Below are 19,873 nucleotides of genomic sequence, written 5' to 3' on the forward strand. Positions count from 1 at the left end.
TGTGTTTAGAATAAATATTTGAAACTCAGAAGCCTGTTAACAAAGCAGCGCTTGATTGCTGTAAATTACTCTCTCACCCACAGCAATCGAGGGAGAAGTTCTTGGCACCAGCTCTGCGCAAAAAACCTGCTTCCCAGCCTCCTCCATTTGCCTTCCAACTCTCCCCTCAAAGAATTCTCCACCACACCATACAAAGGTCTCAGTTTTCTCCCTTAAATACCACATGAATCCCACGTTGAACATCTGACTTCTTTCTTCCCAGAGCACCACAGATTTAATTCAACACTTTCATGTTCGTATATATTTAATGAGACCAACTTACCTTTTAAATAACTCTTTGACTCAAAACCTTCTGCTGGTTATCTTTCACTCAACACTGAAAAGTTGGGTTTTCTGTTTACTAGTTTTGTTTTGAGACAAAATGTCATCTTGATCTATTTTAAAGCTATGGTAACAATTAAGCTACTTTTCAATTAGTCAGAGGTGCCCTCGAATTAAAATACCCACAATTCTTACCACTTTTCCTTCTCCAAAACCTATTTAGTAAGCAATTGTAATGTTTTTTCCTATGGGGCCAAAAGGTAAACTATACTAACAAGAGGTAATTAGAAGGTTAAATTTTGCTCAAGGCCAGGCTATCAGATTACAAGTTCTAATAAACCCTGCTGGGAGAAGACCTTGCCTTTGTCTTGAGACCACTGAGAACTCACCAATCAATTGAACAAAACACCTACAATTCTATCAGAAGCTCTCCCATCTAAACACAATGGAAAAGAAAAGCCAACACCAAAGCAAATAAAATGAATGAACTGGTCCCACTGCTGGCAGCCCTTACCATGGGGGGCAGAGGCCCCCTGTGGACCCTGGCCGGGGCTCTGGCTCCTCCTGGGGTGGGTGGAGGGCGGCGAGGGGTCCAGGACGTAGGTGCGGGTAGAGGTATGCTCCGTGCATGCTGGAACAGGACTCACCGCGGCCTGCCTGTCTGTCTGCCACTCCGTCCTCTCGTCTGGGTGGGAAGGGCCAAGATGAAAAAAAACGCGCAGGTTACTCACTGGCCTTCCCAGGCGGGGCGGGCACACCCAGGAGGAGGGAGAGGCCCGGTGCAGACAGGGAGATTCTTCAGAGATCTTGATTCCTTTTGTTAATACTTCCTGAACTTTAAACTCAATCTGCACAAGCGTGGGTACTTTGGGGAGGCAAATAACACTTGGGAAATTAGATTCCAAGAGCTCAATGCAAAGGTTACTTTGAAAGGGCCATGCTTTCGTGCACATACTTTCTACATTTTACCCTGAAATCTGTTTCCACTGTGTTTGAGCATTAATCCTGGCACAGAAAATAAGAGTAAGGGGGCAACCTTGGTGCAGGGGCCTTGAATGGCCCACAGCAGGCAAACCCAGATGCGATTCAGAGAATGAATTTCTTTTTTAGGCTCTAAGTTTCAGAGAAACAAGATTCTCTGCCTTGTATAACAGGCACATGCTTGAAATATGTATCTGAAAATCAAGATTTTAGAAATGAAGTCACGTTGAAAATGCAAGAACTTGTTACCTGAGAGTTTGGCCTTTGATAAATCCTGAAATGCAGCCTTTCATACATGGAGGGATCCTTCAGAAATTTGGTAAATGTGGGTGTTCGTGAACAAAGGCACAGTGGTATTACAATAGGAGACAGAGAGATGGAGGAGGGTGAGGAGAGCTAACACCTATTAGGACCTGGTACTTAATCTCATTTGTTCCTAAAACACCCTCAGGAGGGAGGTATTCCTCTTTCTCTTTCACAGGTGAGCACGCTGAGACCCAGAGGTTAGGTAACCTAGCTAGAGCTCAGGCAGCTAATCAATGGAAAACCCAGGATTTGGACCCAGGTTCATCTGAACCTAAGACCCAGCATCATCCCACCGTATCACCCGGCAACTCTCCCACCATTCCGGAAGAAACATTCGCCTTTCTTCGACTCACAGGTGGACTGAAGGCTAAGTCACCTTTTCTGAGATTTTTATACCATTTCTAAAACTGATGTGCCGTGAAATGTAATTCTGCAGGATATTAATAGGTGTAATAAAGGTTAAAAAAAATGGGCTGTACAGGTTTCTTTACTGTAGCTCCTCACAACCTTTAATATGCTAATATATATATATATGTATACCCCAAGCTCAGAACTTAAAGTGTCCTGTTTCCTTTCCCAAAGGCTTTCTACTTGGGACGAGGAGATCTTTTGCATTTGGAAAACACTTACAGAGATGGATTATTGTCATACTTTTCTACCCCTCTGCTATGGTCTGAATGTTTACGTTCTCCCAAAATTCACAAGCTGGAATCCAGTGCCTCCTGTGATGACATTAGGAGGTGGGGTTTGGGGAGGTACTTAGGCAGTGAGGGTGGAGCCCTCATGAATGGGATCAGTGGTCTTACAAAGGAGCCCTTCCATTACGTGAGGATACAAGAAGTCTTTGACTTGAAAGAGAACCCTTACCTGATCTCAGACTTCCAGGCTCCAGAACTATGAGAAATAAATCTTTGTTGTTTATGTCACCTAGTCTGTGGTATTTTGTTATAGTAGTCCAAATGGACAAACACACCTTCCTTTTTCTTTTTTTTAGTTTTTTGAACTTATAAAAAAAATTTCATGACGAAAAATTTCAAACAGTATATAAGAATATAAAATAAAAAGTAAAAGTATGCCTATTCTCTCTAACAACTAGTCCCCGTTTCCTAGAGGTAACCACTGTTAGGAATTTCTTAGGTATCTGCTTCAGAAGTGTTTATGTGTATAAAGCATATATGAATACTGTTTTAAAAATAACACAACCAGGATTAAAGTATAACCATGATATGTTATTTGGCGCTTTTTTTTTAATTTAATAATGTATTTGGGATTTTTCCATATCAGCATATAGAACTGCTACTGGCAAGTCAGAGTCAAAAAAAGTAAAAGGTAGATCTATAATACAGGATTACTGCTTTACTAAAGGATCCCCTGTGACGTGGGTCACAGGATGCTTCATGACGCAATGTCAGAACGCCCAGCTTCTTCCCAGCTCTGTCCAACCCCCACACTTGACACTTGTGTACAGGATGGAGAGGACCCTAAGGCTGAAACCACCCCACCATTCATTGTCAGGATCAGTAACAATAACGGTGAACCTCAGCCACCACTTGAGCACACTTTTAATGCTTCGTACATATTAATTCCATGAAGCCTTACACGCAACAATCCTATGAAGCTGTGCTATTATTAGCCCCACTTTCAGACTGGCAGAGCCATCTCGGAGTGCACACCCAGCACACCACAAGTGCACAACAAGTGCCTGAAGCTCTATCCACAAAGTAAACGTGATGTCAGCAACCCTGATCTTTGCCATGATGTACTCCTCAAAGTGGCACTAGAAAGTAGGGCCCATTTTCTCTTAGGTATAATGTAACTGGGGGTTCTGTTCCAACACCTGACCTTGGCTTCCTATACATTCCAGATATAATAAGATCTTGTAAAACAGAGATAAAAAAAATATCATTTAAAATAGCAGAATGGGACTTCCTAGGTGGTGCAGTGGTTAAGAATCCACCTGCCAGTGCAGGGGGCACGGGTTCGAGCCCTGCTCTGGGAAGATCCCACATGCCACGGAGCAACGAAGCCCGTGCGTCGCTATTGAGCCTGTGCTCTAGAGCCCGTGAGCCACAACTATTGAGCCCATGTACCGCAACTATTGAAGCCCACGTGCCTAAAGCCCGTGCTCCACAACAAGAGAAGCCACTACAATGAGGAGCCCACACACCACAATGAAGAGTAGCCCCTGCTCGCAATAACTAGAGAAAGCCCGTGTGCAGCAATGAAGACCCAACGCAGCCAATAAATAAACAAAATAAATAAATAAATAAATTTATTAAAAAAAAAAGAGGCAGAATGATGTTCCATGACTCAGGGATTTTGAGAGGTTAGCCCTACACCGCTTCCTTTTTCCTGATTATGGAAATAACATCCAGAAAATGTATGGGTCACCTCTGGGCACACTGTTCCATTGTCTCAGTCAAGAAACAATTTTTAAATGTGCACACATTTGAACCCCAGATGACTGCGTAAGGGACTCCAACATATTCTATATGTACACACAGAATACACTGTATTACAAATCTGACAATATTAGTACACAGGTTAGAGCAAGCATCACATATTTAATTAGAAATAGCCTTTCTTGCCTCCTTGGAATTTAAAAGGTCATTTGAGAAATGATTTGACGGATTCATTTCTCTTAGAAAAACTGTCCAGGGATAATGGGAATCAATACTTTCTTACTCTCTCAATATATTTTCCTGTAAAAAACCAGAGGGCTTCAACATCAGTCCAATGGGTTCTTTCCCCCTAACATAGTTGCAGAAGCATCTCTGTACTTTGGGACATCACTCAGGGCCTTAGCTTGGTTTGAGGAACCCATGCTTGGATCTGATCCTCCTGCCAATCTCTCTCTCTTTGTTCCCCATCCTCCCTCCCCAGCAAGGAAAGCCTTAAAGGTGAAGTAAGTCACAGAAGGGCCAACTGAGAGAAAGGAGGAAGAGGAGAGACTCACATTCCCTTAATGTGCTTACAGCTGACTGCATCCTATGCATTCTACTATAAGGGGGAAAAACAAACAAACCAAGAAACAAAAAGGACGGAGAACCTAACTCCTTCCCTCCTCCACTTTGACTTCCACCCCAGTGCTAGACTATAGCTTTCAGCACACACCTAGAAGATGGTAGGAGCTTCTTCATTTGGAGGGTATCTGTCCCCTGTCCTGCCCTCTAATTTCGCATAATGTTCATGTTCAATGTATTGTTTCTTACTCTCAATTATATTCAGCAATGACTGTCCACACCTGGCATAGGTAGCATGGCCCTGCTCTGACATAGGTGCGTGTTTAAAAGACAGAAATGCTTGCTTTGGCTGCTCTGTGGTCAGTGCTTGATGGCATCTGAGACAGGACTTGGGTTGTAGCTCTGCTACGTATGTTCTGGTCAAGTCACAGGTCAGAACTCCAGCTTCCTGGTCTCTTGAGAGAGGATAATATTATCTACCCCACAAGGCTGTGATTGAAGATTAACTGAAAGAAGTATGTAAAACATTCTTTAAACGGCAGAGTTCCAGGGAACAGCATGACTATCAGGTAGTGACCATCACTACTCTCAGCTTTAAATGTGTCAGTGGTGGAGCCTGGCACTTGCGTTAAAAGAGGAACTAAAAAAAAAAAAAAAAAAGCACAAAAAAAAAGGAACTAGGTTGTTTCTGCTATTTGTGATCCTGCAGCCCACGCCCAACTCAGCTGCTGTTCCCAGAGTAGGTCCATTCATTGAATACTAACTAGTAGGTGAACCCAATTCCAGTAGAAAATGGACCAGCTTATTTTCATGTAGACCTTCTGAACTACTTCCTTTTAGCATAATTATGAAACTTTAAAAAAAATTTGTTATGGAAAATTTCAAACATATATAAAAGTGGAGAGAAAGGTGTAACAAACCTCCACGTATATATCAATCACCAGCTTAATTATCAATGCATTCAAATCTTGTTTCACCTATATCCCTACCTACTCTGCGTTATTTTGAAGCAAATTTCCAGTATCATATTATTTTATCCACAAACATTTCTGCACGTATCTCCAAACGATAAGGATTCTGTTTACAAGCGTAACAAAAATACTACATCAAAAAAACTAGAGTTACTTAACATTATCCAATATCTAGTCAGTATTAAAATTTCTCCTAATCTCTCGAAGATTTTTTTTGCACTTTATTCAAATCAATTGTGCAGTTAGTTGATACATGTTGTCTTTTTTAATATAAAGTTTCATTTTCCATCTTTATTTTTTTGCTTGCAATTTATTAAAGAACCTGATTCTTCTGTCATATAGATTGTCCCATAATGCACAGTTTGATGATGTTGTGATTTAACAAGTTCCTCTGCCCCCTGTGTTTCCTGTGAATTCATAGCTAGATCTAGAGGCTTGATAAAATTCATATTTGATTTCTGGACAGAATAGTAAATTAATAGGTGGTCTTGTGTACTTCAATCAGGAGGCAACACATATCGATTACCTCTGGTTTTGTGTGCTCAGCAGCCATCGAGGATCAATATCAAGGTCTTACTTCATAGGGATTGGAAAATGGTGACTTTTCTCCTGTTACCTCTTCATTTATTAACTGGTATGCTATTATTATTAAAGGTTTATATTTGCCTGAAATGAAAGCATATATTTCCCACTTCTACTTTTGGCCATGAAGTGTTGTTAGACAGTATATCAGTTCCTTTCTATCTACATATTTTATTAAAGTCTGTTATAATGAAAAGATGATCTCATTGAAAAAAACTACTCAATTAGATTTCTGGGGAAACAACTGGGAAACATTACCCAGAAATCTTCACTCTAAGGGTAGAGAAAGGCAGGTCCACAGTACCTCTTTCAAATTCCAACTTGATTCTTCACTTGTGAGCTCTAGGACTTTGGTCAAAGTTTTAACATTTTTACCACCAGTTTTCTCATCTATAAAATAGGGATATAATACCTACTTTGTGGCTTTTGTGAGGATTCATGATAAAGTATGCAAAGAGCCTATTCCAGGGTGAAAAAAAGAAAAGATGCTCAATAAAATGTGGCTACTACTAATTTCAGCACTGTCTCCCCCATACCTAGCACAGCACCTGGCCAACAGCAGCTGCTCAATAAATGCTGGGTGATTAAATAAAGGGCTGTTGGGTTTACTTTGTCCTAAGGCTTTAATATGCTAGGGATACAGAAGTGCACAAAAAGTCTCTGCCCATGAATTTACATTTAATCGTATGAAGAAATGGAAAAGGGTATTATTTGCTCCAGGGAAATTATCCCAGTTGGCTATTTTGACAATAAGTACTGTTGGTAACCCACGGGGTTGGGGCAAGAGAGGGGAACAGGATCAATTCAACTACATCACCAGAGACATGAGAAGACGTCAATTTTCTCCTTAAGAATGATAAAACAGTACTATTATTACCTTTGACTTGGCCTGAAATGCACTGAAGCCTCACCTAGTGTACTGGGTTCAACTGTATCTTCCTAAAAGGTAGACTGAAGTCCTAACCCCCAGAACCTGTGAATGTAATTGGAGATACAGTCTTTGCAAATGTAACCTATTTAAGATGAGGTCATACTGGATTACAGTGGGCTCTAAATCCAGTCACTGGTGTCCTTATAAGGGACAGGCAGACACAGAGATACACAGGGAAGACCCTGGGGAGAGGGAGTCAGAGATTGAAGTTATAATGCCATAAACCAGGAAATGCCAAGGACTGCCAATAACCACCAGATGCCAGAAGGGGCAAGAAAGGATTCTTCCCCACAGCCTTTTGAAAGAGCATGGTCCTCCTGACATGTTAACCTAGGATTTCTAGCCTCCAGAACTACGAGACAATAAATTTCTTCTGTTTTAGGCCACCCAGTTTGCGGTAACTTTTTTTTTTGGCAGCTCTAAGAAACTAATATATCCAGTGAACCCAGACCAAAGGTTTGAACTAATCAGCCTACTTGTGGCTCAAACTGTTTAGTGGGATAAAGAGAGGAAAGGAGAGGGAAAAGCAGTCCTAGACAGGAGAATCTGAATCAGTTTTAGTTCCTCTTCCACCAACTGGGCCCATGACCGACTCTTCAAAGCTGTGCAAGTACCAACAGGTTAGCCTGCTTTACCTGAAAAGCAGGTAGACAGAAGCCTCAGAACTTGTTGGCACTGATACCTTAGGAATGAGAACGTTCTCTGCGAAATCTGGCAGGGGAAACAGTGACATCCCCTTCCACCGGGTAAAGGAGAAACACTCACATCGTCCAGGCACAGTGGGAGAAGCCCTCCATCCTAGGCACCCACCTCTCTACATTTATTGTATCTCAGGAAGGCTCGATGGCCTAACAGAGAAGCTGCTAAGCGCTCCCCTAGTTACCTAGCCATGCTGAGCCTCCACTACCACACCCCTCACACAAAGAGAAGATGTCAACACAATAATGCAGTAAAGAACTTAGCCTACAAGAGGTGCTGGTCCGGCACCCTTTATAAAGTCACTATCTTGATACTTGTCATCAGAACTAGCGGTGCAGCCATTCAAAAACAGTCAATGAGCCCCCTTTCCATGCCGGGTGCTGGGCTGGACATTGGAGAGTCTAAGGATGAGCTACAGTTTTTGATAAATTAATTGTGTTAGGGATGCGGGATTGAAAATGGCTCCTTTTTTTTTTCCCTTAAAATGTCTTTTAATCTTATAATAATGTTTTATAATGAAATACTTAAAACTCGGATCTAATTGTTTTTTACAATGTGGGTAACGCTGCCACACATGTATGTATATACATACATGTGGTTTATATACATACACATATATATTTCACACACACACACGGCTCAATCTTCGCACAAGGCACAGCACTGGGTACGCAGGGAGATAGTGCCTGCCAATTTGCCCTCACCCACACCGCACTAACACTGGGTCAGCAGCACATGATTTAGCACTCAACTGGTGGCGAATGCTTTCAGGTGTGCTAGTTTTACTTTCCCAGATTAGCTCCCCCAGGGCAGGAATTACCTCCTCTCACACCATCTGTTAGCACCTACTCAAAAGCCCACCATGGCTCCAGGATTAGCTGGCTTTATAAACCAGACGATGCAATAGACTTCTCTGGACCTTTCTGGAAAACAAGCCATAACAAGCTGCCTAGTAATTACGTTGGGGCAAGGAAGGAAGAAGGAGAGAGTATGACTAAGAGTTCTGCTCACATGTAGGGTCTGCTTATTCATTTCCTATTGGTTCATCTGAAATGGCACCACCAAGACCACGGGGCAAAGCATGCAAGTGGACTACCAGAGCCACCTGTGAGGCACCAGCACCTGGGAAACAGATGTATATGTGTGTGTGTGTGTGTGTGTGTGTGTGTGCGTGCACGTATAGATGTGCGTGCATCTGCACTGGCATGTGTACAACTGGAAGCCTAGAGCAAATAAAAGCCTTCTTGGTGGCTTCTGGAATTTTATTGTTCCTTCACAACTGTCACAGATGTTTTGGATGCTTGCTGGAAGCAACCACGATAATTTAGTCCCATACATCTTCGGAAATGTGGACAGGAGTACTATGTGCAAGACACTGTACTTTACAACTGCTCCTCTATTTATTCCACTCAGAGGCACTAACCTCAGGTAGTACTAACCCTGTTTCAGTGGTTGGGAAACTGCCTAGAAAGGTCAAAGCCGGGATGGATCTCCTGTCTTGGTGACTCCAGCATAGATTTTCTGCAGGACCACAATTCCACGCTATTGGGAGGAAGAGGGGAGAAAAGTATTAAGTGAAGTTGTTAGTCCCTAGCCCTTTTTCTCCCGCACTTGCATCCACCACTCACCAGTATGAGCAATGAGCTTTGACCAGAAACCCTCAAACGATTCCACAAAGCTGCCTCTAGGCATCTCTCTATCCTTGGACAGAGGGGGAGAAAGAGAACCTCGTTGAAGCTGCCGAATGAGGGTTAAAAGCTGCATCCTCCTTCCTCTCCACACAGAGCAGCTGATCGAGGTTAGAGCCATAGAAACCAAACAAAAGGCTCCCAGGAGCCGACACATCCTCGCCTGACTGCTGCCAGCCACTGTGGGAGGGGCAAGGGGAGCCCCTGCCCTCCTTCATTCCTCAACAGCTTAATGAAGATTTGGCCTGTCATCTTCCCAGGGAACAAACTCCACGGCTGTTGGAAAGAGGTTGATTTTTATTCTCAAACAACACTGCAGATCCTCCTTTGAAACCAAAGCCAGCAATAAAATGGACCATAAACGTGTGTATGGGTTATAACCCCCCACCTACTCTAAGGTGGCTGGGTTCCTCCCAGCCCCCTACGCCTGTCACAACCAGACTCCTGAGGAAGTTCCCCCATGTCACCGCGGGGGAGGGCGAGCTTGGTGGAGCCCGTGGCTCTCACTGGGCTGCTGCCACAAACAGCTCTCTTAGGCCACGTCCCCTGTGGTCCCGAAGGAATGGGCGTATTTGTCTGATACCATTTACTAGCAAATGAGGATATCCAGCTGGCTGTGCAGATTTGAGATGATTCTGAAAAAAGTCACATTCACATCTAAAATGTCCAACATTCTAAGCACATAGATGACCAAAAAAAAAGAAAAAGTATTTTGTATACATCATAAGCAAGCACTATTTTTTAATCCAGCAAAGAAAACTGAACCATTTCCTTGCTAGACTTATTTTATTTATACCCTTTAAAATCGCTCCTCTGGGGATATAAATTCCAGGAAAAAGTCATCATCATTTGGATACTAAACATATTTTACTGTTGAGGTCTCCAAATGGGCTTGAGTATATTAAACCTACCTCAGTGCCTTGAACTTCTTTTGTCATCTCTGTAGAACTAAGCTGACCTGTAAACTGCGCAAGTAAACAGCTTACAAGAGTAAACTGTTTCTGGGACTGAGGATGTTTAGCTCTTTTCAAATAAGGAAGAATTTGTCATACAGAAAAAAGGTTAGGTTTTTTTCTCTATAGATCCAAGGCATGGTGGTGATAACTACAATAATAATTATTACTATTATACTGGAAGAACTGACATCTATTAAGCACGCCTATAGTATCAAGCAGTTTTCTAACAGCATTAAACATTTTTCATTCATATTCTCATCAATCCTATGCATTACTACTATGATTGTTCTAATTTTGTACACAGAGAAACTGAAGCTCAGACAAGTTAAGTGTCTTCTACAAGGTCAAACTGCTAAGAAGTATGGAAGCCAGTGTTCAAACCAGGCAGTTAGTTGCCAAAGGACTAGTGGGGAGATAGTAAACATTGCTTGAACATGGAATAGGCTGCCTCTCTAGAGAGTACATCCTTCAAAGTGAGGTGCTCAGGCAGTGACTGCTGTACTGAGGACTCATATACACACTACTATATATAAAATAGATAACTAATAAGGACTTACTGTACAGCTCAGTGAACTCTACTCAATACTCTGTAATGACCTATATAGGAAAGAATCTAAAAAAGAGTGGATATATGTATAACTGATTCACTTTACTGTACACCTGAAACTAACACAATATTGTAAATCAACTATACTCCAATAAAAATGAAAAAAAAAAGCTTTACTTTGGACATTGGCAAACTACCTGCTCTGGGTGATGCTGGGTTCTTCATATTCCATGATACTGAGCTACTTAGTATCAATATGCTTTTATTTTCTAGATTTGAACAGACTCTCTAGTTACATTTTTCCACATTTATTAGGAAGTTCATATGTCACTCAAAAAGCAGAGAATCTGTTTGTCATCACACAGGATATTCGGATTTCTGTCTAAAGAAAAGAGCTTGGTTTGCACACCGGTTCCCAAACGATTTCCCTTTCTTCTTCTTGGAAGCAGATGGTAAAATATGTCTTGGTCAAAGTTTCTGTTCTAAAGCCAAGAAGCTCGTCAGTGAGAAAGATACTACACAGCACCTGTAGCTTGTTCTGCTCTTAAGCGAGACCAGTTAGAATGGATGTCAAGGTTCAGGCATGGCAGTGAGGCCGGAGATGATTCCATCAAACCAGCCTTTGGGAAGTCACTGCCACTTTCTGGGCATTAGCAATTGGCCAAATCCAATACCTCTCTGCTGGAAGTGTGCATTTAAGAAGCATCTATAAAGGAGAAGAGAAATATTAGATTTGTTGAAAGACTGCTCATTTAGTCTGCCATGACTACTTTATTCCTTCACTTCATTTACTTAACTATTAGGCCACAACTCAAATCCCACCACACACTACAAAGCTTTCGAAACAAAGGACTTGGGTAATGTGCTCAGTTCATCACCCAGCCTTGAAATAATCAAGATGAGAATACTGACCAAGTTTCTAGAACCTCTAAAACAGTGACAACCACCACCTGCTATTATTCTGAGGACCGACAGATAGAATCCTAGGCCTCAAGCAAGCTCTTCACACCTTCCTCTCTTTCTACTTCCAGTTCTTTGCCAACTTTACCAAAACACCCTCCTTGGGCACCTGGAAGGAAAGAGGGACATGTCTTCTTTTTCAGGATCTGAAGCACTTTGGTGGACATTACTTCCGCAAGTGAGGCTGGTGCAAGGAACCACTGGCAAGTCTAAGTCAGAAATAATGCAGAAGGAAGACTGAGAAGGAGTAAGACAGGTAGGGTGGGAACACCCTACAGCAACAGGTGCGCCATCCCAGGGATCTAGGGAGCTCTTCCGAAAAGAGATTTGCTGCCGACTTTAGTTATGAGTCGGCACTAACGATGGTGACCCACTCTCTGCATGAAGACTGACCAGAGACCCTCACCAAGACACTCTCCAAGAACCAGGGAAGGAAAAAGGAAGAGAGAAAGAAAGAGAAGAAAGAAAAAGGGAGGGGGAAGAGGTCTCAGTACAAGCCCTAATCATGTCCCTCTTCACCTCAATTACTTCCTGTCATATCCATCTAACGAGATGTGCAGAGATGGTCTGGAGAGATGGACGACACAGGAGAGAAGGGTGCTGGGTGAAGAATATCCACTGCTTTCACCTCTCAAGAGCTGTTTTTAATTTTTGTTCTGTGGACACAGCTGGACTGTCAGTCACACTGCCAGATGCGGGGGAAAACCCCCACAGCTATCAGGGAGATAAAGGAGAGACTGAAGAGGGAGACAAAAGTCCAAATTAAAGGAAGGGGGCTTCCCTTGTGGCACAGTAGTTAAGAATCCGCCTGCCAATGCAGGGGACACAGGTTTGATCCCTGGTCCAGAAAGATCCCACATGCCACAGAGTAACTAAGCCCGTGTGCCACAACTACTAAGCCTGCACTCTAGAGCCCACGAGCCACAACTATTGAGCCCACGTGCCACAACTACTGAAGCCCACGTGCCTAGAGGCTGTGCTCCACAACAAGACAGAAGCCACCACAATGAGAAGCCAGCACACCGCAGTGAAGAATAGCCTCTGCTCTCCACAACCAGAGAAAGTCTGTGTGCAGCAATAAAGACCCAACATAGCCAATAAATAAATAAATGAATGAATAAAAATTAAAAAATTTTAAAAACATAAAGGAAGACCAGGAACTCAGACCACGGCTATGGGTTTTGCAAGTTTCATAAATAATACTCTCAGATTTACTATGGAGTCAGTCCTGTCAAAATTTACGTGAAGCCGTGTAACCTAATTGAGGAAAGTCATTAAAAAATGTCAATATAAGAGGAAGCGAGATCAAAAAAAAATTTGCTAAGAGTAAAAATTAATGGAGCATATTTAGGGGAAAGAGAATGTGGGGGTGAGGAACAGAGACAGATACACAATATACAAGGCAGGTATTGAAGGAGCAAAGTTCTTGAAGAGGCAATAAGATTAATTCAAGACTTCCTGGTTTTTAGAGAACTCAGGAGCATAGAAGTTACCCGTATCTAGTAGGGGTTACTCAGGACTGAGAACTGAGTAAAGGGGTATGGTGGTAGATTCTAAGGCTGTTGGTAGAACACTGACCAAAAAAAACTGCCCTTGAAGTCCAGGCTGGGTAGGAAGGCAAGTGAAGCCAGAAGATCACTGAGGGAAGCTCCAGGCAGCAGTGAGACCCAATGTTTGGTCTGCTCCCGGACAGCTGAGAGGGCAACTGCCCATAATACCCGACCTCTACATAGTGTTGATGGTTTAGAAGTTGACCTGACCGTGCATACCTCATTTTACTCCTCAATAAACCCTGTGAAGTAGTTACGTCGAGTAGGTATCATGATGGCCATGGTCCAGATGAAGAAACTGAGGCTTAGAGGAGTTAAGTGATGTCTCAAAGTCTTATCACTGTTAAGTGGCAGAGCGAGGCCTCCCAATGAGCTCTTCTGACTCCTAGGCTCAGTGCTCATTCCACTACCCCAGGACCCCCCATCACTGGAAATAACATTGGGGGGGAGGGGAGGGGGTGGGCTTAAAGAAGACTTCGTCAAGGGCCAGATCAGCAATGCACTTGCACGACCTGGGGAGAAGGTGGTAGAAGTGGACACTGGAGGTTTATTTAAAATCATGAAATGGTGGCAGCTCCGTAATGGCGTGAAAGTAACCAAGGGGAAAGGTTGAGGAAATCAGAGCCACAGGGGAGGAAGGGAAGCCAGCCGCCTATAGGACTAGAAAGTATAAGCAGCACAATGTACAGGCAGAGGAGGTAGACTGTCTTCTCACCATCAACAAGGGTTTGAAAGATACAAGATGGCCCAGGATGGAGTGAATGAATGAAAGGCAAAGTAGTGGGGCAAAGGGGTTCTGGCCGCAGATGAATGATGAGTGATAACAGGGATGAGGGAGACCGTGGGTCGAGAGCGGATGCAGCTGTAACAGTGACAGAAAAGGAGTAGTTGCTACAGAAGCTGTGGACTTGCCCTCAAGGTTCCAAGTCCTAGCTTCAAGGTTCTAACTGGAATATTAGTGTGAGGATGTGAACATCACTGTGAGCTTTAGATGAGACGACGTGTATAAAAGTATCTGATGGTGTCTGGCAAATAAGTGCTTGATAACCTTTGGCTGAAATTGAAGTTGAGTCATGCAGACCTTGGGAAATTTCCTCTGCACTGTTGACTTTTGTCTTTCAGCCAAATATTTACTGTACACTATTAAAGACTACGTGTTTCAGGTGATCTAATAATGAATCAGACACTGACACTGCTTTTAACCTCAAGGCACATCAATAGAGACTACAGTGTAATCAATGGTGAATATGCACTAGTTCAGCAAATTATTATTGAGCATCTATTATGTGCCAGGCACTTGGTGATGCACCAGTGACAACAGAAAGTCCCTGTGAACAAGTTCATGTGGGCATAACAGACAAGTAGAAACAGACAGATATTATCAAATGGGGTATGTGCAATGGAAAAACACAAAGCAGCGCAGGGAGATAGAGAGTAAAGAGGGCACAGGAGGCCCTGTGTCGCATGGGGTGATCTAGGAAGACCTCCGTGAGGAGGTGACAACTGAGCAGAGACCTGAATGGAGTAAGGGAGTGAGATGTGTGATGGTCTTGAAGAATAGTCTTCCAGACAGAGGGATAAGCAAAAGAGAAAAAGCCCTGAAGCAAAGAAGAGCACATGAGCCAGCTGTGAATGAATGTGATAAAGCAGAGGGTAGTAAGTGATCCAGTGGAGGGAGCGGCTGTGGTAGTTACTCCCGCCTTGGGGTGCTGGTCTATTTGAGCAGAGTGTGACGAGGGATCAAGGCAGGCTTCCTGGAGGCACTGGCATCTGAGATGGACCTTGATGCAGGGACTATTCAGACCCATGGCAAAGAACACTCAATCAAAGCCCAAAGGGAGGAAAGCAAAGGACATGCGTGGGGAACCAAGAACTGTTTGGTTTGGATGGACAGCACATCTGACAGAGGCAATGGCTGACAATCAGGCAGGAAAGGTAAGACCAAAATGTGGAGGGAGGGAGAAAGGGCAGAAAGGGAAGGAAACATACCATTTTTGAACTATCCGTCAAGCTTGGGGATCGGTTCTTTATATGATTTCACTTAGTTATTTATTTCAGTAAATAATAATTTCTTCCATTAAACAAAATAAATATTTCTTTTAGTAAATAGCTCCTAATACACATGGCCAAGCTCATGTTAAAGATGACAAACTGAAGCTAGGTTAAACCCGAGAGAGAGCCGTAGATGCCAGAGTAAGGAGGTCAGGGTTTAGGCAGGGAAGTCATGGGAGGTTTGTGGACACAGGAGGGACACAGGCAGCACTGTGCCACCCTGGGATGAACAGTGTGGAGTGTGGTTCCAGGGTCAGGGACAAGCAAATGGTGGTACAGACCTCAGACTATCGACTGCTGGGATTAACTGTCTTATTTCTTTTGTATAGTCAGCCTCTCTGCATCCAAGGATGAGAAATAGCAGCTATGGAGCACAGACTGTATTCCTTATATTATGTCATTTTACACACGGGACTTGAGCATCTACAGATTTTGGTATCCACAGGGGCTCCTGTATTCCCAAGGTCACGGGGCACGGTGATTGGTCTATATTAGGTTGCCAGTACTTAATAGTTCACCCAATTTGAAGTTCAGAAACAAGAAAAGCACAGCACCTGCTCAATCCAGTCCTCCTGTTCTTGTGACTCATGTTTTGTATGAGAGACTTGGGGCTGTTCTTTTGGATCTGCCCAAAGAAGGCTTTTCTTAGCCTATCAAGAAGGTCCTCAATCTTTTTGAAAAGTTGGATTTGTTTGCTTCTTTCAAATAAGACAAAACGTGGTGTAACAACACAATAAAACACTATTCATCAATAGAAAGGAGTGAATTAACACATGGATGAATCCCCAAATAATAATGTTGAGTGAAAGAAGCCAAATTATAGAAGCTACTGTACGATTTCACTTATACAAGATTCTTAAAAATGCAAGCAAATCTGTATAGGCAGAGTAGGAGGTGCCTGGGGCAGGATATAGGGGGGACAGTGAGAAAAGAAGGATTACAAACGGACACCGGGAACTTTCGAGGGTGGCAGATACGTTCATTATCTTGATTATGGTGATGACTTCACAGATGTAGACATGTGTCAAAGCTCATCACACTGTACCCTTTAAATGTGTTTTGTTTATCGTATGTCTATTATACCTCAATAAAGCTGGAGGAGAAATATAATGGTCTACAGATCTTAAACAGGGTGCCTATAATCAGGAGAGAGAAACACGACACATTTCTATGACCTTGGTGGCACCGATGTCTTACGCTCATGAACATTTGTGTTCTCTGCTTTCCTGGCACGTAGCGAGGTCACATTTTCCAGCCTCTTTGGCAGGAAGGCATGGCCAGGCCCTGAGCTCTGGCCAACAGATTGTGCATGTCTACGTCCCACCCCCTACCTGAGCAGAGGAGACTCTGAGCACATGTGGGTCTGAACTCTGGAGCACAGCACCCCATCGCCACCCTGCACTCACAGTCGTGTGAATGAGTGATAAACTTGAACTGTGCCGAGGCACGGAAATCTTGGAGTTTCTAGAGCAGTTGGTTTCCTATATATAATTTATATAAGGACATTATATAAATATTGTTAATATATTGTTAATTATTGTTATTTTTATTATATTGTTAATTATTGTTAAATATTGTTAATATATTAATACAAAGTATGTTAAATATATATAAGGTATAATATAAAGTATTGGGTTGACCAAAAAATTCGTTTGGGTTTTGCTGTGGCATCGTACAGAAAAATCCGAATGAACTTTTTGGCCAAACTAATATATCATTAACATACATGTTGTACAATATATATTCATACATTAATTGGTATATTAATATTCCTAATGCAAATATTAATTTTGGTAGTAGAAGAGAGGGCAAATCATTGAAAATTAATAAGCCTTAGGTTCCTCCTCTGTGAAAAAGCAGGACATCTTTCTCCTTATCTCACAGGCTATAATAAAGAGTGAATAAAATTATATATGTATTTGAAAGCTTTTGGATAGCAAGTGTGTTTTTCACCTACAGTAGAATTACCTTAGCTGCCATTACAAATGTCCGTATTTGATATCCTCAGGCCAAGTTCACAGTATTACTTCCAGCGAGGACCAGGTGACTTTTCTTTGTTCCAGGTCAGAAAGACTCGCAGCTCCAGCAAGTGCCTCATATTTGATATGATCTGAGCAGACATAACTTGAAAACCCTTCAGGGGGATAATTCGTTTTGGTACAAGATGGGAAACGGATGGGTAGATACATTCAAATGTAAATTCATGGGTAATGGATACCTTTTAAAAAATAAAAATACTATGTGCTCCTCTTCACATTAGGGACTTTATTTATATTCTGTCACTTTACAAATTGTTTACCCCGATCTGGCCCTGAACTCTATTCTGGATGGTCACATGGATAGTGAAGTAAGGCAGATGTACTGATAATCCAAACCATCACTACTGGGGCCTCAAAGTGCCGTGAATGTTAGCAATTCAGGGGCAGCAAGGAGAGCAACCGGGCGTGTACAGGGCACATGCGTGCCCAGTCAACAGAACTTCAGTCAACTCCCGAGGTTTCTTTCAGGCTCTTCTGGGCAGCACGGCCATACATACAATAACGAAAAGTTCTGCCAATACCATATGTAAAGTGGGTGAGGTCAGACATCTTCAATGAATGTCACCTCTTCATTTTGGAATTAGTGACCTTAGTTATGCCACAATAACAGACAACTCCAGAATCCTGGTGGCCGATAATTACAAAGATTTATTTCTCCCATTACATCCATCAAGAATTAGCTGCAGCTCTAACCACAGTATCCTGGGGTGCAGGCTGAAAAAGCAGCCCCTGTCCAGGATGTTAGACTCTTCTGAGCATTCGTGGGCACTGCCCTAGCAATTCAGATGCAGGCTCACATATGCCCAAGTGTTTTAAAGTATGGACCAAGCTAAAAAATGTTCAATAAAGTATGTCTTATCCTCCTTGACCAATATATATTCATGCCCACCCAGAAGGCCAAGATGGAATTGTGACTTCCTGGCCTCCTTGGAGCTCTACACAGAAACATCACCGTGCAGGGAGAAGTGGCCCCTGCCCTGAGGGCTGCTCCCTTCTCACTCCCCTCCCCCATCCCACTCCATCCTGCACTGTCCTCAGCTCCAAGCCCTCTTCCTAGCTCCTGCAGGCCTAGGGCTGCACACAACCACAGTGTGGGCTACATCTGTGTGCAGAGACCCAGGGAGAGACCAGGGAGCAGGTCCACAGCTGTCTCAGCAAAGGATTCTGGAGTCCTGGGTATGTGGACTGTGGTTTAGAAGGTGGAGTATGGGGACAAGTGAAGCCAGAGGAACACCAGGGCAAGGGCCAAGCCAGGGTCTGAGGGCAGCATGTGGGGCAGAGTGGGTGACTTTGACAAAGGGAAAAGCATGTGGAACTCTATGCTGGAAGTGTCACTTCCACCTGCATTGCACTGGCCCAAAAGCAGGTCCCATGGTCAAGCCTGCCGTCAATGGGGCAGGAACATCACCCTGTTGCAAAGGGGGGCCTACGTCACGGGGGTGGCGTGGGGGTTGGGGAATGTTTTGAACAGTGATACAGACATACCTTGTTTTACTGTATTTCACTTTATTGCACTGTACAAATATATTTTGTTTTTTACAGATTGAAGATTTGTGGTGACCCTGCATCTAGGGAGTCTATTTGCCATTTTTTCCAATAGTATTGCTCACTTCATGTCTCTGTGTCACGTTTTGGTAATTCTCCCAACATTTCAAACTTTTTCATTACTGTATTTGTTATGATGATCTGTGATCAGTGATTTTTATTTTTTATTTTTTTTTATTTTTTATTGGCACACAGGCTTAGTCGCTCCGTGGCATGTGGGATCTTCCTGGAGCAGGGATCGAACCCATGTCCTCTGCATTGGCAGGCGGATTCTTAACCACTGCACCACCTAGGAAGCCCTGTGATCAGTGATTTTTGATGTTACTATCATAACTGCAGATGTGGCAGAAATGGCAAGAGAACTAGAATTAGAGTGGAGTCTGAAGATGGGACTGAATTGCTGCAATCTCATAATAAAACCTTAACAGATGAGGAGTTGCTTCTTATGGATGAACAAAGAAAGTGGTTTCTTGAGATGGAAGCTACTCTTGGTGAAGATGCTGTGAAGATTGTTGAAATGACAACACAGAATTCAGAATATTGCATAAACTTAGTTGATAAAGCAGCGGCAGGATTTGAGAGAACTGACTCCCATATTGAAAGATGTTCTACTGTGGGTAAAATGCTATCCAGCAGCACTGCATGCTACAGAGAAATCATTCGTGAAAGGAAGAGTCAAACAATGTGGCAAACTTCATTGCTGTCTTACTTTAAGAAGTTACCAGAGCCTCCCCATCCTTCAGCCACCGCCATCCTGATCAGTCAACATTGAGGCAAGACCC

The 19,873-nt window shown here is 43.0% G+C and overlaps 1 protein-coding gene across 6 annotated transcripts in view; it reads right to left on the reverse strand.

The window, feature by feature from the left end:
• The window catches only part of STON2 (stonin 2), a 145,148-nt gene that overhangs the window by 53,669 nt on the left and 71,606 nt on the right, over positions 1 to 19,873 (reverse strand). For 3 of the 6 annotated variants that reach the window (XM_057731438.1, XM_057731437.1, XM_057731443.1), the window contains exon 5: positions 836 to 1,006. The exons of the other annotated variants lie outside the window; for them this stretch is intronic. In XM_057731438.1, coding sequence (XP_057587421.1) covers positions 836 to 1,006 — 171 coding nt within the window. The remainder of the gene's footprint in view (positions 1 to 835; positions 1,007 to 19,873) is intronic. 6 annotated transcript variants of the gene reach the window in all.

This window comes from Hippopotamus amphibius, chromosome 4, assembly GCF_030028045.1.
Source record: "Hippopotamus amphibius kiboko isolate mHipAmp2 chromosome 4, mHipAmp2.hap2, whole genome shotgun sequence".
Classification (NCBI taxonomy): Eukaryota; Metazoa; Chordata; class Mammalia; order Artiodactyla; family Hippopotamidae; genus Hippopotamus; species Hippopotamus amphibius.